Raw genomic sequence first — 13,226 nt, 5'->3', positions numbered from 1 at the left:
TGTGTAAATAACACGTATTAAACACGTCTGTAAAACCACAACGAGGACATAGACCTACCGAGCAAGTTTKTATTAATCATTGGGTACATCGTACGAAAAACAGAGTAATCTTAAATAGGGGSTTAATTCGTGTTCAAATTCACAACATAACATACATAGGCATTTCATCATTAAGTCCTTTAGGAAATAATGTCTGGCAGGTGAAAACCCCAAAACATTCTCTTTTACTCAGAGTATTATTAATAGCACCTCCCCTGTCTGATATMTTAACTTTCTCTATACCACAAGAAATGTCATGCTTTAGGTCATTAAGAGACTGGCTGATTTTCTTTTGTGGCTGGCAGTTGGCATGAACCAATTTATCGYGTAAATTGCGAACTCTCCTATACACAATAAGTGGTGGATKTTTAAATTCAGCCGGCAAAWCTAGGTCCGATGATAAAATATGCCAGTGTTTCTTGACCGCATCTCCCACTTTTCGCGAATTCAAAGTATATGTGGTTGTGAACATTACGGAGTGTTCTTTAGCGGGTCTTTTTTTGTAGCAGTTCATCTCGTGTTTTTCCCAATGCCACATTTTAAGAGCTTCATCCTCACATTGTGGCGAATAGCCTCTTCTTAGAAACCTAATGTGCATCTCCGCTGCTTTTTCTAGATAATCCTCTGTGGAGTGGCAGATACAGCGCAGTTTGAAAAACTGGCTTCTTGGAAGTCCTCTTTTTAATGGCTCGGGATGGAAGCTGTCCCCCTGTAATAGAGTATTTCTGTCTGTTTAATTTCTATACAGAGTTGTAAACAGGGTTCCATTTGATTTCTCAATCCACATATCGAGGTAATGAACACGTTGAGTGTCACATTCAATAGTGAATTTGAGATTGGGGTCAATGTCATTGAGTAGCCATAAAATCTAACAGCTCCTTAACCGTTCCTTCTTATTAGCAACAAATGTCGTCAATATATCGATACCACTTCAGGACATTATTCAAAAATTGATTTTCGTTTTCATTATTAACAAAACGTTCTTCAAAAAGACCCACATAGAGGTTAGCATAGCTCGGAGCGAATGTGGAGCCCATCGATGTTCCATTCGTTTGGAGGTAGTATTCATCATCAAACCTGAAATAGTTRTACTCAAAACATATTCAACCAGCTCTAGAATAAAGTTTGTTGGTGGATATTCGTAAGTATCTCTGTCTCCCAAATAGTGAGTTAGGGCTGCCAGCCCCCCCCGAGAGTATAGACTCTCGACATCTAATATGACCAAAATACAGTCTTCTGTTAAACCCGTTATTGGTGAGATCTTGTTTATGTAGTCTATAGTCTTTTACATACGATGGCAATGCTTGCACATGAGTCTCCTCTATTGATTAAAATGCAATATCTTTTGAATTAGTTTTTTGACTCCTCTATTGAATGAAAATGCGGGATTATATTTTGAAGGTTTCATCTTTACCATACGATCATTATCAACACTAGCATAGACGTTAACCTTATAATGTTATAAATATCTTTGATAGGAAACTCTCCCCCCCCCCGGTTTCGTTTTGTGTCCGGTTTCGTTTCTTCAGTCTGACAGGATTTCCGCAGATCCTCCTCAGTGGCTCCATGATCACTTATGTGTTCTACACAATGAAACTCAAATAGCTATATTGTTCTCAACGTAGCCTATTTCACCAGCTGCTCCCAATCGCATATCACCATGAATTTAAGAACGCGTTGCCAARTTGGACTGGATTTTTATGAATTCTTGAATGAAACAAATCGAACATCAACCAAAGACAAAAGTGAACTCCGAGACATCTACAACTCAGAGTTTCGAAACAGGTAAACTTATCTTCRTCGATGATTTGTTCAAACTTGGAGAGACTTGTTGACAACTCCCTTCGTGCACCTTCTGTGACTTCTAGTAAGATTTTAACCCTCAACATTTCTCGAAATGTTCACCATCATTGTAAAGCCCTCGTTTGGCTATTGTTTCTAGAATACCTTTTTTGGAACGTAAACCATAAACGAATTTAGAACGCGCGGCCCCACTACATCCTGCTAGCAGCCCCCTATAACTCAACATGTCAAGTGCATGTTACAGGAAGAAAAGTAAACAAAGACGGAAAAACAGCGTTACATGTAGCCTATAGTCAGTGTATAACAAAGTCAGAGGCGGAACTAGCGGACCAGATACTTCAGAGGACGTGGCTACTTAGACTGGATAGTGGTGAGAAGCAACGGGCCTTGTGCATCTGACACTAGCCTCATTGTATGACAGGAAGAGACGGGCGGACAACTTTCTTCACGTTGKTGTTGGGGGGGGAGAAACACTTAAACCACATTAATTTCCGAAATGTAATAGGCTATTTAAATCAATTGTCTAGTCAGATAAGCTGTAGGCCTAGCCTACGCCTCTCTTCTGTCAACTTGCACTAGAAGACAAATAATGACAATGCATACATCGGCACTCGCAAGAATAAATGTCTTAAATTATAGAAATTAGCTAGCTGACACCTGTAAATCTTTCTCTTTCATAGTTGATCCTCTCGACCGCACCGGAGAACGCAATAGCGCTTAACAGTGTAGCCTAAATATTCTTCCCTTGCAAACATGTTGAGATTTAAAAGCAGTGAAAACAAAAATTAATGTTTCTGATGAGAATGAACTTCCTCAWTGATGCATATTCTACGTGGTTAAAATAGTGAGCTGTTATGTAAATGTTCGACCACTGTATAACACACCCATATTTGCATTTGTTCGAGGTACTGAAAGAAATAAACTTACTGTATTGGTCCACTCCTTTTCCCCAGACAAAATAAATAACATTTGGTGCAWCATTGTACTGCAAGAAATACTMAATTCTGCAGGAGTTAATTTCATATTAGGCTACAAGTGAGATGGTATAGGCCTGTCAGTTTCCAGATTTCAGTTAGAACTTGAGATGGGTTAAATGAAATACTAAGTGATCATTTTAGTTCTCTCGTTTCCGCTCTCATTGGTTGGCAAAGTAAACATATGTGAATTCTTCATCTTTCACAATAAACAAGTCATTCACAATACTCAAAGTAGGCATTGTAATAACGACATTAGTCTYTGTCATATTTAAGTAGGCATAGTAAAACCTAACGTTTGTTCTGAACATACAAGATACTTTAGCACAATTAGTAGCCATACATTCAGTAATGGCAGTGTAGTACAATACAAGGAATACTTGTACAGYGKRSMAWWMRMAMMRKKGKKKKGGKGTAGAGATGTGCARAGAGACCTTGTGACAATGACATGGACGGATCTGATACTTTATTGTACATTAGCACAGAAATGTGCCTCCTGCTTTTCCCAACACCCTGCAGTGCAGCACCCCTCCATCCTGGGGCTGTGTCAAGATGAATGGATAATGTCTTCTCCCTTTCCCAACACAAACAAATACACACAAGTGTCAACTTGTGTGTATTTGTTTGTGTTGGGAAAGGGAGAAGACATTATCCATTCTCACCAATRGATTATAAAGTTGTATTACATTCTATGGAGTCATCCACGTCTTTATCCAGCATATTGTCCATCTAGAGAGGGATAGACAGGCCTGACAACACAAGCGGACTCTGTAGTCCACTCTAGGAAAAATGTCTGCCATCAAGCATCATTGTCTGGGGGAAAAAAGGACAACACATTCAACTCCTCTCCAGTCATTGGTTTATCAGCACAATGTTGATGGGACACATTTCACTTTGATTATAACCCACAAACACCCAAGATGAATTGTTAGCCTAGGCAGAACCAAATAAATTATCTAAGCCAAATCGTTCAAGTTACTCGTCCTCATCAATATAATACTAGACAGAGATGCATGCCACTTTCATACATTAGGGTTATGATTATTGGTTGGCATTTCGGTAGGCTAGCTAGCTAGATACAGTATCTAACGTTAAGCCGTATCTAAAATGTAGCTAGCTAGCCCTCTCCTTAGCTAAATAACTAACGTTCGCTTGCTAGCTAGGGTCCATTATAGGGTTAACTGAGCAAGCAGCCATGGTAATTTGTAGCTATTGTCTCTCAGAATTAGCTATTCAAGTTAGCTAGTTAGTAATAATTTGCTAGTTAAAAGTTGCGACCTAACGTTAGCTAGAAAGTTACCGTTATATTACTGGCTAGCAAGAGATGTTAATGCAACGGGTCACAAGCAGATTTTTTTCCTGTTGCACAAAGTTAGCTTTTTGGCATAGACAGCCATTGCTAGGCCTCCAGACACTTAGTGGAACAAATATATAACGTTAGCTAGCTAGCAGATTAGCTAGACAAATAACACAATCATGTTACCTGAAGTAAAACGCAGCTGATCCAAGCATGACGTTGTTTTATTTCGACAAACCCCAACAACATACTATGGAACGCCRTTTGGGTCTTTGCTTGTCAAAAAGATACWATATTCGACACGTYAAATAACACAATTATATTATAGATTGTGTGTGTGTGCTGCATTTGCACGTGCAAGCCAACCGCCACCAAACAAGCCAGATTTAAAACATGGCAAATATCTTTGATGCAGATGTTATTAGCAACTTCTGGGGTTGCTAGYACCAATGTGCAACCAGCCTGAAAAMAATTACCAGTAGAAACTGCAGTCATTTTCAATATTCTTAGCAATGATTTAGGAATCCTTGTGAGTAAGTATTCACTAGGTAGCCACTTGTTGTTCGCCTATTGAAATTGAACTTCAGTTCACGAAGAAAAAAACGAGCTACCCTGTTTCCCAAAGCTAACKTTAAAGCAGCCACCTARCTTCGTCTGGCTAGTGGGGCCTRATCTGATATGGTTATGTRTTGTGAAGTTAGCCACAAAAGTAKAATTTGCGATTCGCCTTCAAATTAAAGGTTCCTTGTTGAGACGCAGAAGGTTACAATTGGTGGAATCATGCCATATTTAGACTAGTTAATGTAAAACAGGGTTGGATTGGGGATCACTGAAATGGGGTATCAGTCTACTCAATACCCAAGTACTTTTTCCCCAAAGTTCTCAGACTCCCAAACATCCACGTTGCATTGTTTTCCCTCTGGAGTAGTGTTCAATACACATAGTTGGTTGACTGGTACAATACATGTTGCTCAATTCACAGTTGTTTCAGAATCCCGCAGAGCTACGATGCTAAGGTTCTCTGGGTATCACTGAGTAGACTGATACCCCATGTCATTGATCCACAATTCATAGGTAAGGCTGTACAGTGAAATAAGTTTGACCCCGATGCAATTCTRAAGTCTAATACATTGAGTGTGGTTTCAACAGATTTTTGTCAAAATAACAWAGACGTTTGTTGATTWTATATAACATGCTAACCTCGTTTTAGCATGATCTATTCAAGTATGGCATAATTCCACKATTTGTATTMATTTGCATCACTGTCAATAACATACTTTTATTCTGAAGGCTAACCGCAAATTCCACCATTGCGGCTAATYCTTATTGTCGCTAGCTTCACATTGATGGGTCCAACCACCGTTAATCAAATAAGAACTGTYTTATAAATTAGGGKTATTTTAGATGATGAGGTCATAATTKAGCTTTTCAAGAGGAAGAAAGTAAACAATCTGGTCAATACACATTTTAAACGTAGGAGAGGAATCAGAAGCCCACATTAGGAGAATACATTTGAAAACATGTTTATGAAGTTGAATGTGCTCTATGAAAGAATGTTAATATTAGTTGAAATCAACACTTCTCAAAAGGCACATAATTGCTGACTTGTCTGAATGGATGGGAGGTGTTGATGAAGACTTCTGCATTTGAACCTGTCTCTCTTTTAGGRATGGAGTGAGAGACCCTAACTTCAGTTCGATGCTGTATGCTCTCAAGCTGTCCAATAATGCCAAAATCTACTCAGGAGTGGTGCACTTCAAACCAAAGGTAGGCCTACAACACTAGCCTGGTACAGACTTATATTGACATATGGCCCTAGCCTGGTAGCTTTGGGCAGAGTGTAGGTAGTGGGTTATTGTTGTGTTCCTCAAACAGCTCACCAGTTGTGTGTGCATGTGTACAAAGTCCTGGTTCATGATCRGCCCACACCCTCTCCAGCTCAGCTTTTACAAYCAGTTGCAACCTAGCAATCGATACCAACCGCCTTCTGACRYGTGTTTCCGTATGTTACAAAGTCAACATTGTCAAAGCCAAACCAAAAGGAAAAAAAGAAGACCGAAATTTGTTTTCCAAATGACTCTGYTCTGATAGCAGATATAGACATGGCACTAGACTAAAGAGACGGAGGGTTGAATTTGACCCGTGTGTGTGTTGGTCTGCAGGTGAGGGATTTCTGTCAGGACCAGTGGCAAGGAACCCGGGGAAAGGGGCGTGGCCAGAAGCAGCAGGGGGCATCTAGCTCTTTTCCTGTTCAGAATGGAGGCAAGGTGAACGGGGTGGGGCAGAAGAATGGGGCATGTGTGAGCGGAGTGTGTGTGGCGCCCTCATCTGACCCAGCCCAGACATCACACACCCCCAGGAGAGACTGGAGACTGGCCAATTACATCCTCAGGAAGTTCAAGTCTGACAGGTGAGTGGTCCAGACATGGAGCTGTTTGTCTTTACCTTTATTCTTCATTCATCGGGTCCTTATCGATCCTTGGTGGCCCAATCCTAAATGCCCTATGGACTGACAGGATGTGATGGGTATATGCAATATGGTTAAAACATCCACCTATCCTTTCAGTGAGCAAGTGAAGCTATTATCATATTGCTCACACTTTTCAAATCCTCTCTGATCTCGGCATGTGCATAGGGTCTAGGGGTCCATTTGGGATCGGGCCTCTGTAATGTGACTAACCTAACTCCTGACCCCTACCCTCTCAGAGCGGAGTTGATCTCTGACCGTGGCGGTGTACACATCACTTCCGACCACCCTGTTGTAGACGGCCTGATCAAGTTCAGTCTGGAGAGTGAGACGGAGGTAAGACCAGACCTTGACCTTTAACCCGGACTCTAACTCTGACCCTAATACCCTGACTACACTGCTTGCGTCGCGTGCGCGAGCATTGCAAAATAAATTTCGGAATCTGTTATTCAATTATTGCACCCACACTGCTCGCGCGCGTCAACGAGCATTTGCGTTGCCAAGGGCTAAAATAGAAGTCATTCCTATTTCTGACGYAGATCGCGCTGCAAGTCCTGCCTCTCCCATCTCGACGAGTTCAAAGCACGTGAACGCACAGAACTCATTTCTCCCAGTTTACAAGTAGTATTTTACGAGTTTCCCACTTGTTATGAAAACAGCATTTCCCTAGCATCATTTAAATTGGGGACACGGGAACGCCCAGCACCCAACACCAGAGTCTTTCCCCACAAAGCTGACATGCAGTTTATACAGGTGCGATTAATGGTCAGACACGGCGCATGCAAATCTAAAGTGATAGCAGGTCGGGCAACAAGATCTGGAAGAATGGGTACAAAAGGCTTCCGACACGAGGTCAGACTGCTCTGAACTCTAATTCACAAATAAGAGACGGTAGTTAGTCGTCCCACATCTGTAAATMTATTTTTACTCTAAGACCAGTCCTGTGACAAAATAGTAGCTGTTTTCTTTCAATGGCTTTACAGGAGAAACTAACAAACTCTCCTTCTCTCCCCCCAGGTGTACGCAGTTCGTCTGTTCCTGAAGAACTCCTCCTCTAGTCCTCTCTTCTTCACCTACTACTCTGCTCTGCACCGGATGACCTGCTTCAACCTACAGGACAAGCATAAAGTCACCCGAAACAAACCTCTACAACTGGAACCAGGCAAGACACGCACACACACACGCACACACACACTCACACACACACGCGCACACACACACACACACACACACACAGGCAGGGCCGGATTAAGACATTTCAGTCTTGAATTCAAACAACATAGCCAGCCAATGAAGCGAAACACAGATTGTACAATTTAGGAGGCAAAATATATATATATATATATATATATATACAGTGTCTAGATATAAGCTACAGTAGGCTAGCAAATACAATTTCCATGGCACACTTACTCACCAAAGGCTTCACCTTCATCATTTGGTCCATGGCCGACGTGCTTGTCTCGGCAATAGCCTAGCTCAAGATGAGCTACTTTGAAACGAGTGCTGCTGTTTGATGCAAACTGGTTTCTATTGGTTACAGACAGATTAGTCTTCTCTTTCAGCAGTAACCATTTGCTTTCGAAACTGTTTTCCCACAATTGTACTTTGGAATCTGCAAAAGGCAAACCGACAGCTGCAACCAACCATAGAAATATAATCCATAGATGGCGGTTCAGATTAAAGTCAGGACTGGCATCATTGCTAATGCCCCCATGAGTTTACAGTCAAATTGCCAGGGTAAGAGGTTACAAAACCGTTCTATGGATTATATATCTATGGCCACCAACGCAACAAGTTGTAGCCTATATTTGGTCAGCATTCACAAGGCCCACAGGCGCAGACGGATTACCAGGACGTGTACTGCGAGCATGCGGGACCAACTAGCGAGTGTCTTCGCTGACATTTTCAACTCTCCCTGTCCGAGTCTGTGGTACCAACATGTTTCAAGCAGACCACCATAGTGCCTGTGCCCAATAACACTAAGGTAACCGGCGAAATGACTACCGACATGTAGCATCACGTCTGTAGCCATGAAGTGCTTTGAAAGGCTGGTCATGGCTCACATCAACCATCATCCCAGAAACCCTAGACCCACTCAATTTGCGTACCGCCCAAACAGATCCACAGATGATGTCGGTCTCTTCTGTGCCACTCCACACTGCCAGTTTCGCCAGCACTGGAGAGAAAAGAGAACACCCTATGTGAGAATGCTCATTCATTGACCTACAGCTCAGCGTTCAACACATAGTGCCCTCAAAGCTCAATCAATATGCTAAGGACCCTGGACTACACCTCCTCTAGCAACTGGATCCTGGACTTCTGATGGCCGTCCGCAGGTGGTAAGGGTAAGGCTAACAGCACATCCGTCCGCGTGCTCAGCCCCTCCTGTACTCCTGTTCACTCATGACTGCACGACTCCACCACCAATCAATTAAATTTGCAGATGATCACCGACAACAACGAGACAGCCAATAGGGAGGAGGCCAGGACAACAACCTCTCCCTCAACGTGATCAAGACAAAGGAGATAATTGTGGACTACAGGAAAAAGAGGACCGAGCACGCCCCCATTCTCATCGACGGGGGCTGCGGTGGAGCAGGTTGAGAGCTTCAAGTCCCTTGGCGTCCACATCACCAACAAACTAACATGGTCCAAGCACACCAAGACAGTCKTGAAGCGGRCACGACAAAACCTATTCCCCCTCAGGAGACTGAAAAGATTTGGCATGGGTCCTCAGATCCTCAGAAGGTTCTACAGCTGCACCATCGAGAGCATCCTGCCTGGTTGCATCACTGCCTGGTATGGCAACTGCTCGGCCCAAATCGCTCCCTCAGCCTTCATTTTGGCCCCAAACCTTCAATGTTTACAGTTCTGTAGGGTCTGGACAGGTATAAGTGGTGGAGCTTCCACCATATTGCTAACACCGTACCGATCTACAAACATTAAAAGGTTTGGGCCAAAAGAAGGCTCAGAGAACCTGACGCATGCTGGTGCACACACACTCTCTTTCTATAATATGTTACTAACCCCCTCCCTCTCTTCTCCCCCCTCCCTCTCTCTCCTCCCCAGGTGACCAGTATGAGGTGCAGCTCCAGTTCAAGTCCAGCCTCCTGGGTTTCTATCCAGCCACTCTGGTCTTTGAGTTTAAACCCTCCCTCTCCTCCTCCTCTCCTGCCTTCCACCTGCTGCGGTTCATCGAGGCCCAGTATGTGACAGGGTTGGCCAGGGAGCTGGCCCCAACTGCGCCCTACACACCTAGAGCTATTATCAGCGCTACGGATTATCTGCCTTACACTGTAGAGGATGGGGAACCACCTGAGAGGTAGGTAACACACACACACACACACACCTAGTAACACACACATTAAACAGTTCAACATTTACGAGGCCACAGGGCCAGACGAATTACCAGGACKTGTACTCAGAGCATGCGTGGACCAACTGGCAAGTGTCTTCACTGACATTTTCAACCTCTCCCTGATCGAGTCTGTAATAACTGCATGTTTCAAGCAGACCACCATAGTTCCTGTGCCCAAGAACGCAAAGGTAACCTGCCTAAATGACTACCGCCCCGTAGCACTCAAGTTGGTAGCCATGAAGTGCTTTGAAAGGCTGGTCACGGCTCACATCAACACCATCATCCCGGATAGCCTAGACCCACTCAAATTCGCATACCGCCCCAACAGATCCACAGATGACGCAATCTCAATTGCACTCCACGCTGCCCTTTCCCACCTGGACAAAAGGAACACCTATGAGAATGCTGTTCATTGACTACAGCTCAGCGATCAACACCAGTCACAAGTAATAGACTGTTCGCTCTGCTACTGCGTGGCAAGCAGTACCGGAGCACTAAGTCTAGGTCCAAAAGGCTCCTTAACAGCTTCTACCCCAATGCCATAAGACTGCTGAACAATTAATCAAATGTTTTTACACTGCTGCTACTTGCTGTTTATTATCTATGCATAGTCACTTTACCCCTACTTACATGTACAAATGACCTCGATTACCTCGAATAACCTGTACCCTCGCACATTGACTTGGTACTGGTACCCCCTGTTATTGTTATTTTGTWACTTTTTTAACTTTAGTTTATTTAGTMAATCTTTTCTTAACTMTATTTTCTTAAAATTGCATTGTTGGTTAAGGGCTTGTAAGTAAGCATTTCACTAAGGTCTACAGCTGTTGTATTCGGCGCATGTGACATACAATTTGATATGATTTGATCTGGCAGAACACACACACACCTGATTTTTTTTAAAACACCTTATCGACCCTGAACCATTACCTTCACAGCMTCTATGCCTTACACTGTAGAGGAGGGAGAAGCACCTGAGCGGTAACACACACCTTATAACACTCCTTACACACCCCGACAGCCATTAAACACACCTGAGCATACAGATACTTTTCAAAAATACTAACCCTGTCTTTCTCTCTCCATGGCTCACCCTGTTCTACCACTAACACTCTCCTCCTCTCCGCCCCTCCCTCTCTCTCTCCCCGTCAGTCTCTCAGCCAACAACCTGACAGCCATGGTGCGTCTCCAGGACTACAAGGTTCCAGGATATATCCGAGATCTGATCCAGTTCCTCAAAGGACACTCCTCCTCCTCCTCTACTCTTTTTCTGGATGCCCAGTGAGTGCCTCCTCTCCCTCCTCAGTAATCCTAGACCACCCTGCCAGTGTACAATATGGGTGCTGTGAATGTCTCTGTCTTTCTCTCTCTCTCCCTCCCCCTCTTCCCCCAGGTCTATCCTAGAGTCAGGTCTGAGTAGAGAGAATTACTCTAAACGGTTCCAGCTGCTGCTGTATCTAGAGGAGCTACAGATGGAGGTGGACATTAAGAACTACAACAAGCCCAATACTCCCATGGTCCGAGACAAGACCAACAAGAAACTACTGGTGCTACAGGTACACACAAACACAGATGTACACACACACGGTCAGAGACAAGACCAACAAGACACTAACGGTGCTGCAGGTCCGGACACGCACACACACACACTAGGAACATAGCTCATCCTCTACTAGATGGTRCAGGGTTTATCTCCAGCCCAGTATGTTGTGTGCTCTTGCAGGTACCAGGTGTGTCCGAGAACCGTCCGTCTGTCCTGCGGGGCGACGCCATCCTGGTGACGAGGTCAGGTGACTCTAAGGGGGGCGTGGTCAAATACCGTGGTTACGTCCACCGTGTGGAGCTGGACTCCGTCAAACTGGGTTTCAACAGCAAGTAAGGACATGATTGGAGGAGGCTGCTTCCTGAAGGGATCTTATAAGTCAATAGCTCGCTCTCTTTATGGTTACCATGGTTCTCTGGTTACATTCCGATTCTCTACTCTTTCTTCAAAAGTGTGCACTCATACACTCCCCCTCAAGCATTGGATTAGTGAAAGCATGGCTGGAGGGAGTTTCCACCTTATTCCTTATACCAGTTAATTTCTTTTAAATCCATGAGGTGGAGTGTACAAGTGTACACTGCTACTCTGACCTCTCACACTAAAAGGAATTGCTCTAACGTTTGTTACAGAATTTAGTCTGAATCTGCCATCATTGGAAGTTGTTTCGTGACGTCAATTGTGGTGAAAACAAAGTCATCAGCGATTGGATCGTCTCTAACCAATCACAGTATCAAAGCCAATTACATACTATGAAAACGCAGCTTCACCCACATGTGTTCTGGCTCTGGCCCAACCCATCGGTTTCTGGAACCAATCAGACAGCCCAAATGTGTTTGCATTCAGGGAGGGGTCTAAAACAAACGTCCGTGGGTGTGTCACTGTGTTTGAACGGATTAAGGAGTCTGAATAGCCTGGCAAGTACACTTTGGGGGAGAAGGGTCGAGAATCGGAATGTAGCCTCTGTCTTTCTATCCCCCCCTTCAGGTTTCTGTCCTCCTTCGTGGATGGTCTGAAGTGTGATGTGGAGTTCACAGTGAACCGTCTGACCACTAGGCTTCAGCAGAGAGCAACAGAGCTGGCTGACAGACACAACCTGGGGAACGTACTGTTCCCCTCTGGAGACCCAACTATCCAACCACCCAAAAAACAACCTCTCTTGTGAGCTSACACCACCCATCTGCCCGACCAACACTTCCTTTTTGACCTTTGACCACTAAGCCTTACACACTAATAACCCTTATCCAAAATCCCCAATACATAACCCCTCCCACTCTCTCTATGTCCCTCTTTCTCTCTCTCCCCTTCCCCCTCTCCCTAGGTTGTATGACAAGGCTCTAGAGCAGAACCCAGAACAGTACACAGCAGTCCAGAACATCGTAGCTGGATCTTCCCGACCGGCTCCTTACCTGGTGTTTGGACCACCTGGGACAGGTAAAACACGTGTGTATGTGTGCTAAGTTAATATACAGTGCCTTCGGAAAGTATTCAGACCCCTTGACTTTTTCTACATTTGATGTTACAGCCTTATACTAAAATTGATTACATTTTTAAAAAAAGAACATCCTCAGCAATCTACACACAATACCCYATAATGACAAAGAGAAAACAGATTTTTAGATTTATTTTGCAGATTTATAAAAAAACAAAAATAGCTTATTTACATGAGTATTCAGACCCTTTGCTATGATTTAGCTCAGGTGCATCCTGTTTCCATTGATCGTCCTTGATGTTTCTACAACTTG

At 43.8% G+C, this 13,226-nt stretch overlaps 1 protein-coding gene across 1 annotated transcript in view; it reads left to right on the top strand.

Annotated features, from left to right (window-relative positions):
• Nucleotides 1-1,570: 1,570 nt before the first annotated feature.
• The window catches only part of LOC111951420 (putative helicase mov-10-B.1), a 32,358-nt gene continuing 20,702 nt past the window's right edge, over nt 1,571-13,226 (top strand). Inside the window, 11 exon segments of the mRNA XM_023969496.2 lie at nt 1,571-1,824; nt 5,781-5,880; nt 6,276-6,523; nt 6,820-6,916; nt 7,598-7,742; nt 9,653-9,905; nt 11,094-11,222; nt 11,335-11,497; nt 11,665-11,816; nt 12,469-12,642; nt 12,803-12,915. Coding sequence (XP_023825264.1) covers nt 1,700-1,824; nt 5,781-5,880; nt 6,276-6,523; nt 6,820-6,916; nt 7,598-7,742; nt 9,653-9,905; nt 11,094-11,222; nt 11,335-11,497; nt 11,665-11,816; nt 12,469-12,642; nt 12,803-12,915 — 1,699 coding nt within the window. The 5' untranslated portion in view covers nt 1,571-1,699.

The sequence above is a fragment of the Salvelinus sp. IW2-2015 genome, linkage group LG24, assembly GCF_002910315.2.
Source record: "Salvelinus sp. IW2-2015 linkage group LG24, ASM291031v2, whole genome shotgun sequence".
Classification (NCBI taxonomy): Eukaryota; Metazoa; Chordata; class Actinopteri; order Salmoniformes; family Salmonidae; genus Salvelinus; species Salvelinus sp. IW2-2015.
The sequence above is the reverse complement of the archived record's forward strand: the minus strand, read 5'-3'. Positions and strand labels throughout refer to the sequence as shown.